The 21,222-nt window shown below is 35.3% G+C and overlaps 1 protein-coding gene across 2 annotated transcripts in view; it reads right to left on the bottom strand.

The window, feature by feature from the left end:
• LOC149084171 (nose resistant to fluoxetine protein 6-like) overlaps positions 1-12,238 on the bottom strand; it is a 65,294-nt gene extending 53,056 nt beyond the window's left edge. The window contains exon 1 of one of the 2 annotated variants that reach the window (XM_089234518.1): positions 12,154-12,238. In XM_089234518.1, coding sequence (XP_089090644.1) covers position 12,154 — 1 coding nt within the window. In that variant the 5' untranslated portion in view covers positions 12,155-12,238. Of the gene's footprint in view, positions 1-6,800; positions 7,540-12,153 lie in introns of those variants that run through there. The other variant, XM_089234517.1, reaches the window with a different exon arrangement.
• Positions 12,239-21,222: the final 8,984 nt, after the last annotated feature.

Here is a 21,222-nt window from a genome sequence, read left to right as displayed (position 1 = left end):
ACTCTCGAATCATCTAAAAATTCTTTGAAGTTATATGCTATACGAACGTTTTCAACAGCTAACGGATGAATTTCCTCCCTTTCCTAAATTCATCTTCGCATCAGCTAGCTCTTGAGAACCTTCGTATGGATAGCGAAGAGTGGCATCTCCATTTGATAAGTCGCCATCTTGTTGACTTGAGTTAGATCCGACCGTCTATGAACGGTCCCTTTCAACGCACACAAGATTTAAGGAAAGTTGGAGAATCGTTGCCTTTGCAGTCTAGTGCGCTCGCCTGACGAGTGAAAAAACGTGGGTTAGATTCTTGCAAGGGTAGTTGAATTCTCTCTCTCCTAAACTCCTCTTCCCAACATGTAGCTCATTGTTTCCCAAACTTTTTTTTCCATCGCCCCCCCTTCTTTGGAAATTGTTTTCTCTCTTCGCCTCCAACTTAAGTGAACCAAATCATCCTATGTTAAATCTGCAGGTTCTATCGCCCCCAACCCCCCCGGACCATTCCATCGCCGAGCAGAAGGGCGATATTGAACACACTTTGGAAAACACTGATCCTGCTGTTGAAACCCTTGGCATTGATAACGAAGAGTGATATTATCATTGGAGAGTAATACACTGAAGTGCCAAAAGTCATGGGATACCTCTTAATATTGCTGCACTTAGCCGGGTAAAAGGAGGTACCGCACGATATTAAGAGGTATCCCATGACTTTTGCCACTTCAGTGTATTACTTTCCAATGGTAATATCACTCTTCGTTATCAATGCCAAGGGTTTCAACAGCAGGATCAGTGTTTCCCCAAGTGTGTTCAATATCGCCCTTCTGGTCGGCGATGGAATGGTCCAGGCAGGTGATAGAACCTACAGATTCTACAGTGTATGACATTCTACATCGTAAAAACTGCATACATAGTATACATTCTACAGTGTATGACATCCTCGGATGTCACATTATATATTTTTATTATGAAATATATAAATACTATAATTTTCCATTTACAAACGACTGAGATTCACAAAATGTGTAGAAAAATCCGTACAAAAATGAAAAAAAATTAGTAAAAAAGGGAAACAATTTTTTGCGTTATTTTTTTATGGGAAAAATGTTTTTATCCTGAGAGAAAAAAAAATAGTGATATAAATCACCGAAAGGTATCACAAATATTAGAAATGCGCAACGCAAATAAGGTAATTAACTTTTTTTGATTGTCCGATAAATTCTGCTTTTTTTTTCTTTCTTTTTTTTTTTGTGTACGTGAATAACGCAATTTCCCTAAAAGTTTTTATGAAAAAGCTCTATTTGGTACGAGCGCTTGGTAATTTAACATGACTAATCAAGAACTACAGAAATACCTCCGAAATCCGAACAAATCCATAATCCGGACAATTCTGCATAAATCGTGGTTTTTTTTTTCCAACCGGGGACATTTGGTGTTCTTTCTATATCCAAATTCTGTGTTTCGGTCTTTCCTAATAGATCTTGCATTTTATTTCTTTTTCTCATCACTTATTGTTAGTGTCCACTGCGACTTTCGGACTTTTGGAAAGCAATGATGGCACCTGCGTGTCTAAATGATTCTAATTAGTCAGAAAGTCAGCTTTAATGAAAAGAGAAACACCCCTTCCCTTTCTTCATTTCATTTCTCCGTGCTATACAGTTATACTTAGTATTTTAGAACTTGTCCAGTGCTCTATTTTTTCGGTGGATTGCCAAACTGAGTTTCCGAACATATACCGAAAACGTTAAGAGATGTGGCAGGAACAAGCTGCAAACGGAAACATGATGCTTTATGTATACATGATAAAGTTGAACTATTGAGAAAGCTGAGAACACAGAACACCAGTACGAATATTGTGTGAAGAATATGGAATCAAAAAAATCTACCTTTTACGATCTTCAGAAATTAAAAATAAACATTTTTCAATGTTGTTTTATTTATTTTCTTTTTGGGTGGGGAGGGGGGGGAGGTGAGCAATGATAATAAAAAAAATGTTTAAATAATCAGAATGTTCTTCTACGGATAAGTTAATACGTAAATTAGAAATTATGGTTTCATTTAAATTATTTGTTACTATACGCATACATAGTGCTTTACTAATTATTTTTCAAAGGGAAGTATGAATCAAATTGCTCAATGGTAAATTTCTGCTTTCAATATGAAACCTTGGGAAATATACAAAAGTTTATCTTCAAGTCTTGAAGATTCTCTAATCCGTAACCACCTAGATTAGAGGAATCCAGATTTGAGCGGTCCCACTGCATAATAATGATGTCAATAATTCATGGTTCCCATCAACAACTTATTTTCCGAGAACATACTCTCGAATCAACTAAAATTTTATCATCAGTTATTAGTACTAGTGCAGCAAATTATATTTAACTTATAAAAATACTATAATTTTCAGTTAACAAGCCACTGAGTTCAACAGAATTGGCAAAAAACCGTACATATTTATAAACTCAGTAGAAAAATGGAAAAATAATCGGTTGGCTCTGCATGTCTATTTTTTTATCAAACAAATGTTTTCATTCTGACAAAAAAAAAATGGTTGTTTCTTCGCAAATGCAAAAAAACGCGCCAGGGCAGAAGTTCTCAAACTGTGCACCGCGGCACTCTGATGAGCCTGCAACCGTTTTTAGGAGCGCCGCGGAGCGGTGGCTCTGACAGAGGTTTTTCGAGGAGGTTCTTTGTTAAGCAGCTCTGGGAAGCCGGAGGAGCTCGCGGATAAGCATTGATAGGGAAAAGGGGTACCACGGGTGGAAAAAATTTGAGAAACCCTACCTAGGGAACACCAATAAGATGTTTAAGTTTTTAAGCATCCCCCATGCATTATGTATTTTTGCCAGTTGTGTGCGAATAAAAGACGTTTTCCGAAAGTTAAAGAAAAATCTCTGTTGGGCACGAACGCTTGGTGATTTATCATTACTATAATTATGACGCCAATGATTGATGGTTTCACATAACAGTAAGGAAAGCCGAACTAGTCCCCGTAAACTTAATTTCGAGGACATTAACTTCAACCGCTTAAAATTTATTGCTACTAACGACTGAGAATTAGCAGAATGTATATTTCATATAAAATTAAATTATGGTTAGTACAAAACTGTAATTAGTAGGAAAATAGAGGAAATAATTGTGTGATCGGCTGCGTGAGTAATTTGATCGAACGTTTTTATTCTGAAAACTAAAAAATTGGTTACGAAAATCACCTATAATGTTCGCAAATAAGATGGTTAACTTTTCGAGTGTCCGATAAATTCTACATTTTTCAGAGTAGTGTGTGAATAACGCACGTTTTCCGAAAGTTATCATGAATAAGCTCTGATGGGCAACGGTTGGTTATTTGATATGAGTTACATTTTACTCGACGTCGCTTTCTTTGTCAACCAGTGTTATCCGGAAAATAAATTTTGAAGAGTGGGATTTCGCTCTTCTCCGAAATTTTAAGTGACAAATGTGGAAAAAGAGGGGTATTCTTCTATGTGGAAAAACAGAGAAATATCTTTATTTAAAAAATACTTAAAATTGGAAGGAATAATTTCACTCCTCAACGAAATTTGTAAGAGTAAAATTGAATTTTTATGCGTTAATGAAGCAGAAAACGGATTGGTGAACACTGTTGACAATTCATCTATTGTCTTCTCCTATCGGTGATTTTTACAAACTTTTATTTCTGTCATAAAACAAACCTCTATGGACAATACGTACTATGCAACGACATTCTCACTCACTTTAGACATTTTCCTTCATTTTTTAAAATAATTTAGCTTCATATATGGTAATTTAAATTTTTACGAACTACAGAATCAAATATTTATTGAACCAAACATTTTCTCAGAATAAGCACAAGCAATTTTATTGAAGAAGAAGTGAATATGTCGTAAAATACCCTGAGACTCCCCACTCCATAATGTTTGCATTATATTTATAACTGATTGTTCATCTTATGTGCTAAAACGTGTTACGCATTTGAACTCATATGCTTTGATCAATCTTTAAATCTGGGAACAAGACCTGGCGTCTTCTAGACGTAGGTGATATTTTGTTATTCTAGCAACTGCGTGTATGTTAATGATAGTGTGAAAAAAACAACGGCTGGGAACACCAGAAACCTGCGAGAGAGGTTTCTGGTGAGAGGTTCCTTCATTGAGAATGAAGAAACCTGCTACCGCAACATTCCTGTGGAGAATTTTTTACGACTTGTTACTGGTTGGAATATGTGTTCTGAATGCATGTTAGATCTTAACATATTTATGCAATACGAGTTATGCGCATTTCGTGTTGCTCTACTGGTGCTGCCATTTACTTTCCATATTTTGAAGTGAAAATGACAGATTCCTGAATTTCTACGTTGCATACATCGTATATAGCATCATGTCGATGGTCAGCCCGCTCTCTGCAGAGAAGCATTTTTAAATGGGAGCCACCGACTCGCATTCGATTCTAGAAATTCGGAAAACCGACCACCACTGTGCTGCCAACGGGGCTCGAACCTGGATTCTCGCGATGCGGTCCATCGCGATTCTCACACGATAGTGCAGCAGCCTGAAAACGGCAATAAACCGGTCTTTAATATCTTCTTTATTATTAAATTTATCAAAAGACAAATGAAATCTCTCTCTAGCTAAAAGAAAAACTTCTCATCATCACCAGAGTCGAACCTGCCAGCTCATACTAAGTTTGCGGTGACAAATTCACATATTTCCATCCAGCTGTTCGAATCGCTTGAATTCACACTCATTAATGAGTAATATCACGGATGTGCAGGCGAAAAACGTCGGCGTTTCTATCCCGAACTCATTTTCAAGTAGAGCGTTCTATAAGTTAAGACATATAGTGTTTAATTTCCACGTTTATCGTCAACGTCCTCGCGACTAATTAAATTCTGTTGCCCTTGGTGGTTCACTTGTTGTTCCTGTTATTTGCTGTGGGGAAATTTTTTGTATAACGCATACATGAAAAATAACCTGAACGGAATTCTTTTTTTTTTTTTTTTTTTTTTGCTTTTTCGTTCTTAATTGATGCACATTCCCCTACAAGTGTAAATATTTTTTCTGTGTCGAAAGCTGAGATACTGCCAGCTTAGCCAGCTGCTGATCCACACACACCTTAAAAGTATAAAATTAACACGAACACTCACGAGGCACGCGATACCGTTGTCAGCTTTGAAATGCGTTTTCCCCCAAATAAAAGTGACATTTCATCTCGGCCATACATGATTAACACTACTGTCTCCGATCATCCGGTGCTAGTTCACAACCAGCGACAGAATGCGGGATTTTGTTACCTGCTGTGGCTCTGATGCTTTGGTGAAGATATCGCCTAATTAACGTGTTAATGCCAAATTTGAGCACTTCCTTTTCTAGAAGACTGATTTGCGTTCGTGCAAGTCTCCAACTGGCAGTTGGTCGCTTCACCGGGCTATTTGATGTCGTTTTCATGGAACGATCTTCCTCGATTGAAAAAAGTCTTTCCATGTTGATAATTGTGCCGACATTGTGTAACACCTACATTAACCACAATTCGTACTTTGCTGATAAATATCCTTTTAACCCTCTAACCGGCATATCAGAAATCACCGAATTCCGTGTAGTAAGCCATATCTTTTCGGTGCAAGGATAGCAAAATGCGTTCTATTAAGAATAAGATTTACCAAACATCTGTGCTGATCATTGCTAAAATGAAAGGTATTCAAGACGGGGAGATATCTCATAGATGCCGCTAAGAGCATTCAGAAATTCTTAATTTATACGATTGAGGAAATCTGGCATCTTTTCCAGACTGGTATTTTTCCCATACGCCAGTTCCGGGATTCGTTTCCACCCACAGTTACCGGATGAAAGCAATCAAGACCTTGAGATATTCCACAACTAGCCCAGGAAAAGAAAAAGTATCAAATGGTATATCAATAATTCACAGACATATTTTAATTATTCAGCTGTCATCAGTCGAACTGTGGTTCCCGCTCTGTCTCCTTAGAAGATATAAATCAGTCATACAGACATCCTTTTAGTTCAGCTGCCATCATTCTGGCTGTGGCCCTCACCCTGTCTTCTCAGGAGAAAGATATAAATCAGTCTTGTAGACGTTCTTTCAACTCAGCTGCCATCAGTCCGACTTTTAGATCAGCTGCCATCAGTCCAGTTGCCACCCTTTCTTAGAAGATAGATATAAATCAGTCTTACAGACATTCCATTTAAACTTCCATTCTGACTGTGACATTCCACCAGTCTGACTATATCTCCCACCAGTCTGACTGCGTCTCCCACCCCCAAATCCTTAGGAGATACATGCAGTAAATCCTACATAGATGCATACATCCTACTTCACCAAACACCAACTTTGGCCATATCGCTATATTGCAATTTACTGTCATTAATGAGATGGGTTTGGAAATGAAGGCTCATCTATATCCTCCCTCGGGTTCGAACCCAGGACCGTGACAGTAAAGATTAGACGAGCATCTTACCACCACGCCACTCGGGCGCATGTAGTATGTCCTGAAGGACGTGCGCCAGAGGAGGCTGACGAAGGATGCCCGAACTGGATTGCCTCCCAAACTCTGTCAACCGCAGATTCCACCACCGGTGAATTCCCACACACTAGCGGGACACGGAGACGCCACCCAGCACCCAAAATAGGTAATCATCACCTAATTGTTATTAAAAATATTTACAATTGCATCGGCTGACATCCCGTAGAAATAAATTTAGCTCAGCTGTCAAGTGTCTTTACATTATACTGATATAGGAGATCAGAGAAAGATATTATCTAAATTATATAAATGTTTTACAAAACGAACTTACTTCTAACGGCCCATTCCTGTAGCTTCTGCATACCAATGACCAGCTTGAAAACGCTGGCCATGCACTTGCCCGACATGTGTATGTCGGAACTGGCCCTGATGAAATACGGAAGCAGTTGGCGTATGACGGCATCGATGAAACTCCTGATCCTCTTCTCGACCTGATGCAGAGTCTGAAATTGCGGTGGGGTCTCCTTCTTGCCCTCGTCGTAATCATAGTTACTCAATGGATACGACGGGAAAAACGCCGACGATGCATTAGCCTTGGACGACGAGGTACCACCGTAACATTTGGCTACCGCAAACAAACTCAAGATGATCAAAAGAATCAATTTCATGGTGGATGATGACTGACTTCTTACCGTTGACCCGATTATTTCCGAGCAGAAGAACCAGTCACGGAAGCAAAAAGATCCACCAGATACATACAAACACTCATAGAGATCGGACGTAAACACTGAGATAGAGATAGAGAGAGAGAGAAAGAGAAAGAGAGAGAGAGTTTTGAGTGTGTCAGTTTCAGACCTGAGATATCTCTAAACAGAAAAGATGAAGGGAAAAATGTAGAGAGGTAGAGAGAATGTCTTGGGCATCCCTTCGGGCAGCAACGCCATTTCAAGGACTTTTTCTTAGGACGGAATGGCCTTTCTCCAATTTTGTTTTCTCTTTTTCCGTCTGTAAATGGCACTTGGTCAGCCTTGTGAGGATCTGGTTCTCAGGTTAAATCATACTTCTTAACTAATAAGCTTTCTTTTCTCTTTTTTACAAGTTTTTTTTTTCAATCCTCGTAGGTATTAATTTTGCATTACGAGTGATTATCACAATCACCGACCGATCGTTCTTAGAAAGAAAAGATTGCTCGTTCGGAAATAGATATATGATGTATGTAAAGCAACGGACCAGGAAAAAATATTGAGAAAAACCTCTCTTTCTCTTCCATCGATACATTTTTTTTCTCATACGGTATTTTTTGAAACGGAAATAATGACTGAAATTATTGCTTTGTGGTCATTAAAGATACATTATTTGATGTTACGTAGACTGACTATTTTTTATTTTGTCGTCGATTGCGTTTAGGTTCTTTCATTAGAAAATCGAATTGAACATGTACGAAATTTCGATGCGAATCGATCGATGAGGAAAGATATCACTCTATTTGTAATTATGAATTCTAATACCTACATGCATATGCTTCCAATAAAGCAGTATTTTTTTGGATTGGTGATAAACACGTCTCGTTAAATTTCAATCAATTACAGTGATCTCTCGCAATGGAAATCGTAAAAATTTTTCCCAGAGAGTTTCTTAGTCCTCATTGCGAGAGAATACATCCTTTACAAAACTTAAATGGTTCTCATATTTCAACATGGTCAAAAAGCCTTAAAAATTATGATCTAGTTAAAATGTGATTAAAAATATCTTTTTGCATCGATGTATTTCAAATTTATATCGTGTTACCATGAAAATAAGACCTAACTAAAAAATAAGTCCTAGCATGACTTTTAGGATGCTCTTAACATTAGTCATACCCTAAAAAACATAAACCCTAGCATTATTTTTAAAAGATGCTCAATATAAGCCATAACCCCCCCCCCCCGAAAAAAAAATAAGCCCTAGCTATAATCGTTAGCCAGACGGACGCATTTTCTACGTTTTTTGCTGCACACGACCAATGCATTCAATGATAAAATAATATAAATTAGCACTTATTTGGATTTTATTATTTGAATAAAACCTGTTTTTTAAACGTTCATTAACTGTCTTTTATCTCATCGAGGGCAGTTACATGTGTCAATAGTATGATTGAAACTTATATTGAAAATAAATATTAATATATCTTTTTTTTCTTAATTATTTGTAAATACCCAGGTGGTTGCCTTTAGATAAGATGTAAAAGCCTCCGGAGTAAGGATGGATACATTTTTTGTACTGTATTTTTTTAAATCACTGAAATTTTTGCCATAGTTGATAAATCATATTGAATTATCTTAACTGACTGAAATTTTATCGTCGATTTTCGTTTAGGCTTTTTCATTAGAAAATTGAATTGAACATGTACAAAATTTTAATGCGAATCGATTGATGATGAGAGATGTATGTAATTGTAAATTCTAATGTGCTTCCGATACGCAATATTTTTATACTGCGTTATCAACGCGTCGTTAAATTTCAATTTATTACGGTGATTTTTCGCAATGAACTCGATAGAAATAGAGAAATTTTAATACCAAATGAAACTGCTAAGCTGTAAATTCTTAAATTTAAATCTGGAATTATAGAAGTGAAATGAAAATTGAGACTCTCTTTAATGAGTCAAGAAATGAAAAGAAACTGCAAAAAATGGTTTTCTAATTAAGACACAATTATGAAATGGATATAAATTGGAAACTTCATAAAATTATTTTTATTTACAAAAACACTCTTGATATTCAGGTGTGTGTCAAATATAGCTAACGTACCCAATCAGCCTAAACAAAACAAACTTTGAATTTACGCCGCGGCTTTTATAACGGGGCTCTTATACCAGCTGATTTAGACCCTCACTAATCCCAAGTTGGCCGTATTCATCGACGTATAATCAAGTTAGGTTTAGCAGTCTGTCTTTAATCAAGTTAACTTAGCCCCGGAGAGTTTTATGTGTCCCCTAATAACTAAATTTAATTTTAATGGTTAGGGATTTTAAGTTACCTTTTCATTTTATTGTAACTTTATAGGCCGTTTATATTCAATGTAAGGCCAATAATAATAGAGTTCTCGGTACGCTTAAAAAACCTCCCAGTAAGATCGGCTGAAGGTTGTCCGAGTGTCATTCCTCTGGTTTTGGCCGGGATTGATGTTGTGGCGTTCGATGTACTACAGAGTTGAATGACCCATGGGCCGATATGGTGGTTGAGTCAAGTTGAGCTTATCAACTTAGCTCAAGTTGGAAGGGGAAAAAATCAGAATGAATGAAATCTTTAATTATTTGGGGGGGGGGGGGAGGAGGGTCCAAGGTTCCAAGGTCCCTTAGCTCCACCTACTAAGACAGCAACCCAACAACGATCTGATACAACCCAAACCTACGTTTTCCTCAGAAATACACGTTACACACAGCGTAGGACTGATGAGAGACAGTAAGTTAAAATTTAATTGCAATCAACACACATCAATTGTGGCAAGCTCGTCCACATGACCGTAGGTTGGATCCCTTTCCCTATATATATATAACAGAGGTCTCCAACCTTTTTCTAGTCGCGAGCAGCACTGCCAGTACGCACCATCAAAAGAAGAGCACCCTTACGGCAAGTTAAAAATGTGTGTGCCTGAAATCAATATGATTTTAATCTTCTAATGCAATTTGTACACCACCTGTACTGTTAATGCAATTTGTACAAGGTGCTTAATTGGAACGTTATTGAAGTGCTTGTGAGCACAAAATCGGACACAAGCATCAAGCTCTACGGGTGGATCAGGGAGCACCATGGTGCTTGTGAGCAACGGATTGAATACGACTGCCTATAGTTTTCATTCACATTTCATGAGTTGTTAGGACTACCTATTATACTAATGTGATCAACGTCGGTAGCCATCATATCTAACCCTTGATCGTGGTGTGTCCTAGACCAGTGTTTCTCAACCTTTTTGAAAAAACAAGGACCAGTAGAATGTCTGAAACACTGTTGGACCACTTACATCCCGTATTACGGGACATCCCTGTAATTGTCGTTTTCCTGTTTATTTTTATACATTTGACCCGTTTCTTTTTCAACGATATATATATATTTATTTTAATTTATAATATTTACTAATGCCGTGAATACACGCACGCATAGCATTATATAAATTATATTATGATAATTATGGAAAAAATTATAAATATTCATCAGACATGGTTGTCAGGTTTAATGCAGACTTAAATCAGGCTTAAATCAATTAGTTTTTTGTCTGCAATTTTTTTTTTTTAATTTTAATTACAATTTGTGCTTTTGCCTACTTTTCACATTGTTTTTATGACAATTGCCGATGTCCCGTATTTCACAGATTACTATTTAGAATCCCAGTTTACCGTATTTTTTTCAATGAAATATGGGCATTAAGGGGTCTTATGAATTTTTTTTACGTGAAATATATTTTTATTTACTGCGATTTGTAGCAGCCTTTTTCATTTCCACACCCTTCATCAATTTCAGCAGTAAATAGCAAAATTGCATTTAAAGCAATAAATAGCAACTTTTTGGCAGAATTTAATGATATCTCGTATTGACGATCGCAATTTTCTGCATTCTTCTCGATGATGCATGGTGAACTTAACCCAAGTATGAAGGTATAAGTTTATTTGAAACCATATGGATATTGCTAACGACTATGCCTCGGATTTATGTCTTTGCATATTATTTTTTTTTTCGCATATTTCGCTAGTTTTACGTGATAGAGCATATTTTCAAAATTTTAAGGCATATTTTGCATATTTCATGAGATTTTCGATAAAAAATAAATTTTTTCCTCGCTATTCCAATCTCGCTTCAGACTGGTTTTTGCAGTTCCTGCCTCTGACGAGAGCTCTTGAAACTACGATTTTTATGCACTAAAAGTGGAACGTTGTTGCTGATTGGTAAAAAATCTTTAAATTCAGGTTTTTCAACCAATATCAGCAATGATATTGAATTGTTAGAGCATAAAAATACTAGCCCTTCAAGGGCACTGGTGTGTGTGGCTGTAAATAGATTAATCACCTGAATAGTTGGGTGTTGGTGACGGTGGGGGAATTTTTTAGCGTTTCTAGAAAATTTTGAGTTTTATCAAATAAAGAAATAATAATTATATATTTTTTTTAATTTTGTGCTTTTCTAAAGCTAATACCACTACTTGGCTAGGTATTTTCACCTATAGATGGCAACACATTAATTCTGAATTTGATGGGAAAAACTTACTCAAAAGAGAAATTTTTGAGGGAAATTTTGGCTCGATGAGTTATAATAAACTGGAAGAATTTCTGTTCACATATAATAAGTAATGGTTCAAAACAGTTTAGACTGCATCAACACTTTTCACTATCATATTATTTTGATAAAACTAATGTTATTTGATACTGGAATAATAATTTTTTAGGATATAGGTCCTATTTATCGTTTTGTAGGGCATATTTACAGGTTTTTAAGAGTGTAAATTCATATTTTATAAAACATTTTGTAGAAATTTTTAGAGCATAATAACCCTAGCCCTACTAATAACAATTGCAACAGGTGAATAATTTCATCAAGTCTGCCCCTGCGGACCACCTATGCCATCGTCACGGACCCACATAGGTTTATAGAAACAGTCTTAGCCAAATTAAATCTATAAACATTAAATAAAATTTCTATAAATTCACTTACTAATTAATTCCCCCACTTATCATCTTCAACTGATCAGTCTTTCTCTTTTATAAGTTATACTATCAATATAAACATAGCAATTTAGTGTTATCAACCTGCCATACTAGTTAGACCACTAAAGATCTATTTCCAACCGTAATATTTATTGTACCGGTTGATATTATCATTACTGTTACATTCTCCGCACTCTGCCATCTCGAATGTTTCGAGCCTTATTTGAGACCCGGACCACGTTCTAGACGAGTTTCATAACCCCCTCCGAGCCAAAAACAACGTTTATATTACACCATTATCATAGGATGTCAGGTTTTCGGGGTTTATCCGTAACATGAGTGACATGCCAAGGTCACATTAAATTACGAAAAACAACAAATAATTTATTTTGCTTTTTTTTTCGAATTTATACATTTATTTTGTTTATCTTCGTTGACAAACTTTTTTATTTGTACAAAAAAATTGAGAAATTAATAAAATACAGTCATACTTGAATGTAATGACCTCGGTTTTAACGACACCTTGGATATAACGTCAATGGTGGCCTGTATCACATACAGCATGTGAAGGAACTTTGCTCATAGCGTTGATGAAAACGTAACGACCTCGGATATATATTTCGTCGCTTTTGCTTTCACTTTCATCGATATAATTAATCTCGGATATAACGGTATTGAAGATTTCGTGATATTTTGTCGGACTAGGAATTTTATGACCTAAAAACAGATATTACATGCTTCATAAAAATACATTCATGCTGTAAAGAACCTAAAATTTGCATTAAAAAAACCTCAAAATATTCCTTCATGGGCTAACTATATTTCTTCGAGAAAATTACGAGAGACGGCAAATCCTTGCCAAAAATAATGCCAAACGTACAAGTATAAAATTGCCTATTATTGCTAAAATCGCCGAAAACAGTCGCTAATTCCCCAAGGTGAAGAAAAATAGAATTTGGGGGGGGGGGGAACCCTTTTCATTTTTCTGCTGAAATAAGCAAAATAATGCTCTAAAATATGAAAATATGCTTTAAATCCTGAAAATCCTAAAAAAATACCTTAAATTCTGAAAATCCTAAAAAATACCTTAAATTCTGAAAATCCTAAAAAATACCTTAAATTCTGAAAATCCTAAAAAATACCTTAAATTCTGAAAATCCTAAAAAATACCTTAAATTCTGAAAATCACGGGGAAAAATACCTTGAATTCTGCAATTCATGAAGAAAAGTACCTCAAATTCTGAAAATCATGGGAAAAATATCTTGAATTCTGAAATTCATGAAAAAAAAACCCCTCAAATTCTGAAAATCATGGAAAAAATACCTTGAATTCTGCAATTCATGAAAAAAAATACCTCAAATTCTGAAAATCATGGAAAAAATACCTCAAATTCTTAAAATCTAAAAATCCTTAAAATTACAGAAAATCATGAAAAAAATGTCTTAAAAGTGCTGACTGCTTAGCGTAAAAATTGCGAAATAGACAAACTCATAAAAAACATGCAATCATAGAAATCCTAGTTCTAGTAATAGTTTTTTGTTGAGATATGACTCGAAATTGTAAACCTTGGTTATAACGACACATTTTCGTAGAATCTTCGATGTCGTTATGTAACCGAGTTTGGCTATATTTTTTATCCGTCATTATTTTGTCATCATTATTCATTTTGGGGGCGGAGGGAGGGGGTGGCATTTTCCTTTAATGTCATCGACTTGTCTCGGTTCACGAGTCACATATTTTAGAAATACATGTGTATTTTGTAAATGGATATTAAATGTTTGTAAATACACACTTGAATAGCTTTTCAGTATTTAAGATATTACCTGGTCTTGAATAAATTGCATTTGATGGTTTAAATAGGTATTTAATATCTAATATTTCTCCACATATATCTCATAGTCATTCATCCTGAAATCAGAGGTTTTTCTACCTGGGGTCTGTAGAGGACCCCAGGTTAACGGGATCATTTTTATTTTCAGTAAAACAATGCTTTTGCGGATACCGGCGGCAGAAAAAAAAAATTGTCCTTAAAATCGGGATGAGCGTAATAAAGGAGTTATAAAGTTATTCAAGGAGAGATTATAACTATGTTGATTCAAGTTTAAGTGTATGTTGCCGTAAAAATACACTTCTTCCTCTTGAGAAGCACAGACGGTGCTCGGTTTGGACCCATGCTGCGATTGGTTAGGACCATCGTGGTGCTCAGTGAAGCACTCAAGACACACACACACTCAGAAGCGATTGATGATAGTGTCATTCAAGTATTAGCATTATGTGCATTCGAGTTTAAGTGTATGTTGCAGTAAAAAATCACTTTTTAGGAGGACAGACGGTGCTCGGTTTGGACCCATGCGGTTATTGATTTAGACCCCTGTGGAGCTCAGTGAAACGCCAAAGCATTTGATAGCGATGCGATGCCATTCCAACATTAGCATTGTGTTGATACGAGTATAAGTATGTTGTCGTAAATGGTGCTATTTTTCAGGGTGTTTGGTTTTGGCTTATGCAATATACGATCAAGACCCATGCTCAGTTAATCACCCAAGTGTTACCAATGACAATGTCATTCAAGTATTAGCATTATGTTGATTCAAGTCTAAGAGTGTGTCAAGTTGCTACTTTTTTTTTTGCGGAGGACATACGGTGCTCGGTTTAGACCCCCCCCCCCCGTGGCGCTCAGTGAAGCACCACGTAAGTATTTGATGGCGATGCGATTGCATTCAAGCATTAGCGTTATGTTGATTCGACTGTAAGTATGTGTTGCCGCAATGGTGCTAGTTTTTTTTTTGTTTTTGTTGTTGAGGACAGACGGTGCTCGGTTTGGACCCATGCGGTGATTTGTTAGGAGACCCTTGTGGTACTCAGTGAAGAATTCAACAGTGATTGATAGTAACGTAATTTAAGTATTATCATTATGTTGATTCGACTTCAAGAGTATGTTGCCGTAATGGTGCTACTTTTCGGCTCGGAGGACAGACGGTGCTAGGTTGAGACTCCGTGGTGCTCAATGATGCACCAGAATGTTTGATGGCGATTCGATATCATTCAAACGTCAGCGTTGTGTTGATTGGAGTGTAAGTGCATGTTGCCTTAAAAGTGTTCTTTTTCTTGGAGGAGGACAGATGGCACTCGGTTTAGGCCCATACAGTGCACAGTGAATTCCCCCCTCCCAAGAGTGATCAATAGCCAAGAATGCCGACACAGAAGGCATACAAAGAAAGAATATCTCACTAAGGTGTTGGTGCGCTATCCGCTCGATGGTCGACTTCCGCAAATCTGCTGGAAATTTCCGACCGATAGAATCAAACCCTTAATGAGATCTTTATTCTTTACCTGCGTTTATGGTGATAGAAGTGCCATATCAATGTCATTGATTATTTTTTTTTACTGAGCCGATCATTTCGCAAATCATCGTTGCCATTTGAATCGTTTGAAATTCTGTTGCTTCAACAGTAACCACGAAGCTAGGTTCTCGTTTCTCATCGCATTCTCGAGCGCATACATTGGAACCACCTATGTCTCGCATTTCATTCGCATTCGTTGATTTTCGGGGTTCGTATGTTGTCAAAGTTGTTTTATGACCACCCTGTATATCCAACAGTGCCTTAGCAACCACAACCTCTCCTTAGTCGGCATTGTGTCATCCGATGTTGTGATTTAGAAAATTATCTAACATTTTTGTGATTTCACATGACCGATTTCCAAAAAAAAAAGTACTAATGCCACCATTATACATAAAAATTGGTCACATTAAATAGTTTATCACAGTCCTATATGACAAAGCAGCAACATTGAAACACCTACAACATGATTTCTGTGGCAAAGATTAAAAGGGGGGGGGGGAGAGTTTACCGTATCACAGAGCAAAAAATATAGAATTCGAGGAATTTCCCAAAAACTCAGACTAAAACAGCAAGCTTAAGATTATCTTTGTTCGCATGCTTAAGGGGTCTCATACTTTTTGACATGGTAAAAAAACTCTAATATTAATGTCATTAAAAATGCTATTTAAGCATTTATTTCAATTTTTTTTTCAAAATTTTTTACATACATTTTCGATTATATATGATATAATTTTTGCCAGTATAAAATTTCACATATCGCTAAAAATTAATTTTTTACAAATTAAAAAAAAAACAAATGCACCAAAAACAGCTAGCGTATATGATGAAACAGCATGACATCAATGTAATTGAATAAAAATTGATTATAAATAAAGTAAAATGTTCAGTTCATGAAATAAAGCAAAATATTGAAATTTTATAGAATCAATCTTATTTGAAATTAAATTTCAAATTTTAAATATCAAAATTTAAAAAATTTAAACACACAAGCGTCATCGGCAAATTTAATAAATGCCAAAAAAAACTATGCATAATGCCCAAGCGTCGTTGGTAAAAATGATAAATCGTACTCAATTTATCACTTTTTCCCGGTTATTATACATAATCACCCTTTTGTATTGGTAAATATGATAAGTAGGTCCCATTGCCATGATAAGATTTAGATGATCGTATTAATGAACCGAAGTCTGAACCAGATATAATGAACCCTGATTTAACGAATTATTCCTTAGTAATTCTTATTGACGATAATAGTGATCTCTCATTTGATAAATTTGCGATCTTAACACCAATATAATATACTGTCATTTGGCAAATTTTACGTTCATACTCCGATGTAACGAACTCGCATCTAACAAATTCTTTGATTTGACGAGTTTTTACAAGTTTATGTGGTATACAATGAGACACAAATATAACAAACTCCTATTTGACGAGTTCAACGATCAGATCTCGATATAACAGATAACGAAATCCCAATAACACTAGTGTAGCATGCATGAAAACCTGTAAAAGTGGATAAATTTCAAGTATTTATCAAATTAATGAGGTACGCTTGGGTAGTATATATAATCACCGGTGAGAGTGATAATTTTATCATTTACCAAATTTACCCAAAACACTTGGGTATAATGCACAATCTCCTGTGGAAGTGATAATTTTTTTAGTATTCGTCAAATTTACCTACGACACTTGGGTATTATACATATTTGCCGGTAAACTGATAAATTTATCAGCATTTGCATAATTACCTGGTAATCAGGTTATTAGGTATGATAACCCATTAAATAATAAACGATTTATCACATTTACCGTAACATATATAATGGTGAACACATCTAAAATATCATGGCAATTATCTTTGGGAGTTAGAACGTGAAGATGAAGGAATATGGAAAAATGGAAAAAGTGCCATTATTTTTTAGTTTTGAAATTTTATTTTAACTCAAATTTTATTCTCTGTTGAACGTCTAGATTCGTGACTTGTATTCTATAAGTTATTTATAGTTTTTAAAATCATTATCAAGTGGGAAAAGTTCTTTTTTTGTCATTTTCAATGTTTCAGTCACCCAGTCAGCGAATGGTAAATCCTCAATTCACAAATACGATCTTCTGACCACAAAAGTAAAAGTTTGAGGGGGAATAATTATCATTTTCCTAATTATTCAGGCTAAGCGAACACAGAAATTACTTTTGCCCAGGAACAAAGGATAAGGTGGAGTGGGGGGTTGTTACATAATGATATCATATTGTCTTCAAAAAAATAGGTTAAAGATCCCTATTTTCTACATCATGGGTCTTTAACTTTTCAGAAATTGCGGGTTTAACTTTCCACGAAGCCCGTGAGCCACCAATTTAAACCGTGGTTAATTACCGTGTTCTCTGTAATTAAACAGGGTTTCCCAAATTATTGAACAATTTTTTTTAAATCTGAATTTATTTATTTCATTAAATTTGAAAATTCTCATTTATTTTCAAATGTAACTTCCTTTCATTAATTAATTAATTAATTCCTTTTAATCAATAATTTCCTTTATTAAATCTGAAATTTGTCCCGATAAGTCTGAAATTGTTTGTTTCATTCATTTTAAATTTTCAAAAAAAAATGGAATCACACTGTTTTTTGAAAAATTCTTAGTTTTAGTTTTTCATGAATTACATTTAATTACTTCATATTACTTCTAACAATCATGAAATTACTATTGACCATCCTGAAATCACTCTTGACTATTTTTTGAAATTATTCTCAATAATTCTGAAATTATTCCTATCAGTAGTTCTGAAATTATTTCTTTCAGTAATATTCTGTAACTATTTTTTCATTAATTAAAAATTGTGAAACTTCTTTTCAATAATTCGTTAAGGTGTTTTTTAGTATTTCTGTAATTATGTATACATTTTGGCCCTCTTAATGTATCAAATGCTTACATTGCTATTGAATCTGAAAAGTATGTCACAGTTCTAAATACAACAATGTCAATTTCAGTGGTCAGAGCTCTTTAATGATTCCTTTTGGAATTTAAATCGTTTTTCCATGTAGAAAGTAGCTGTTTTCTAAAAATTGGTTGGCGGATCACAGCAAAGAGCTCGAATGGCCACATTTAGCCGCTTGCATTGAAAACCCATGTCCCAAGCTTGAAAATGAATACTACGGTAGACATAGATCCGATTGTTCAATTTTCGTGGCTTTCTGTAGACCGAAATATTTCGACGTCATAATTATGATTGCGCATTTGTTGAAAACTTTTGCCTGAAATCGTGCAGTGGAATGCCAAGTGAGATTGATTAGTTTTGAATATAGCTGATTTTATCCTCAATTTCAGTGCACTTTTCGTTCTTAATTTCCCACAGACGTCGTTTGTTTCGTAGCAGTCAGGAAATATGCCTATATATCAAATATATGATGGTGTTAAATTACCTCTCTCATCCTCATTTCAATGCATCTACTTCGTAAAAGAGGTGATAAATAACTGCTCAAGGTCGATGCTGTGTTAACATTTCTAAAGCTCCCCCTCTAAAAACTTCTACTTATTTTTTAATACGTAGTCCTCAAAAAAATGGTTCAAATCAATTTTTGTGCAGTCATATTTATTCACACGAAGGCCATCAGGAAAAATAGCTGCAATTCTTTGTCGATTCCGAAGAGCACTTTTTATATGGATGTCACCGGGAGGTTTGTACCTAACCCACGCAAATTTTCTAAAAAACACACATTCGAATTCTTTGATTTTCAAATACTGTAAAATGTTCTGCGTCTAACTACGTTCGAGTTTTTATTTTTACCCGCAATAAAAGTGTTTTTTTTTTTTTTTTTGCACATTTTAAATATAGACTGCTTTCGGGAACTATATATGCTAATATTTTCCATTTTCACTTTTCTCAAAAATGAGTCTTTTCATTAGATAAGGAACATTTTTCAAACACCACTTGTTCAAATCTTGAAACTTTGTGTTTCTCAACATTAAGGTGTTACATAGTTTCACAAGAGGATTTCGTAGTAAAGTGATATAAAGAAATTTTATGATACAAAGTAGGAGTAAATTTCGGTGATTTTTGAAAAAAAACTGCATGTTCTAGAAATTAAAATACGAGAAAGACCACAACCAACGATTAAAATCCTAAATGTTCTAATTAAATTGTATAAAAATATCCACAGTATTTGAGAGGGAAAAAATTGAGTGCCTATAAAGAGAATACAAAACTTTTAAATGGTCCGTTAAGAAAAGAGATTTTTCCCATGGGAATCCAATATTATGCACCAACCCCCGTAGGCACATGAGCCGATCTCTTCATTAAAAAAGTCTCGCGACTGAGCAACAAGCCTACAGTGATAAAGTATTCACTCATAGTTAGAAAAACTGGTGGCAGATGGTAGCACTACATATAACAAGCATTACACAGAAACAATCTTCACGTCAGGTTTCACTACACATACATTCCCGCATGTACCAATTCGTTAGAGGTTCCGCAAAGGATTATGGACGAGGTGCATGTGGGGTTAGTAGTAGTAGTAGCAGCCCAGGGATTGCAATTGCTCAAAGAATTGGGAAGAATTCAATCAGAAATATCGGTTCAGAGAGTGGAAATGGGTCTTTCTCCTAGATGATGGTGGAGAGTCCCAAATAAGACAAGGGGGCCACGAGAAGAAAATATGGTCCAAAGAGGCCTTGGGTGAAAAGAAGCTAAGAAGCACCACTCTAACCGGTCAGTAGAACATTTTGTCTCAGCCTTGTCAGTTCACAGTTGTATTGCCGCCATCTCTCTCTAATAAATAGAAGTAATGCATCTAGTCAGAAGAGTTCGAAGGGTCCAACAGGTTTTTGTTTCAATAGAGTGACTTCTCATGTCTAAAAATTTGACAATATCATGTACATTTTTGATGTGAGAAATCACTGGCTGTTTCTTGTTATTACTGATTTTATTTCAAAGTAATATTTTTTATTAATTTTTCTAAAGAGAATTTCGAGTAACATGTAGTTAACAAAAAGAAGAAATACATGCTCGTATCATAATTAAAGAGCTGGCGTTGGTTGGTCATGTAGGAAATACATGTCTGGACGAAATTATTACATGATATATTTATAATATGGAGAATTTTTCCACCCTTAATTTCAATAGGTATTGGTGCCGTTTCGAAAATCTGGACACAATACATACAACTCATATTCGTAATAATTTACTAGAGCTAGATTAAGCCGAAAAGGACATTGGGGGGGGGGGGAGAAATTTAAATAAAATGTCAGTGTAGAATATATATATAAAAATCGCGAAGGTCTATAGATCTCTCTCTGAGCAAAATGCATCAAAAATAAACAAAAAAAGGCAATCGAGCGGGTAGAAATTCCGAAAATATCAAAAAGTATAGGAAATCCGAAAAAGCAGCAAAAGCTCAGAAAAGATAGCGGAAATTTAAAAAAAAAATTCAAAGGTGCATAACTGAAAAACAGAGGCAATTTACAAAAAAAACAGCAAAAATATAATGGAGAATTTCGAGTCAAAGGGTGCAAAAATTCACAAAAGCTCATAATTACAGAAATTAGAATAAAGAAGCGATGGCAAAAATTCAGAAAAGGAGCAGAAAATCAAAAAAGAGGAGCAGAAATTCGTAAAATGCAAAAGTTAGTATAAATTCATAAAACATTAAAGGGAGTAATAGAAGTTTATAGAAGGTTAAAGAGAGTAGTAGAAGTTCATAGAAGGTTAAAGAGAGTAGTAGAAGTTCATAGAAGGT

The sequence above is a fragment of the Pholcus phalangioides genome, unplaced genomic scaffold (genome assembly GCF_987345545.1).
Source record: "Pholcus phalangioides strain wild (caught in Gottingen) unplaced genomic scaffold, Ppha-v1.0 ptg000008l_1, whole genome shotgun sequence".
NCBI classification, from domain to species: Eukaryota; Metazoa; Arthropoda; class Arachnida; order Araneae; family Pholcidae; genus Pholcus; species Pholcus phalangioides.
This window is presented reverse-complemented; position numbering and strand designations above follow the sequence as displayed.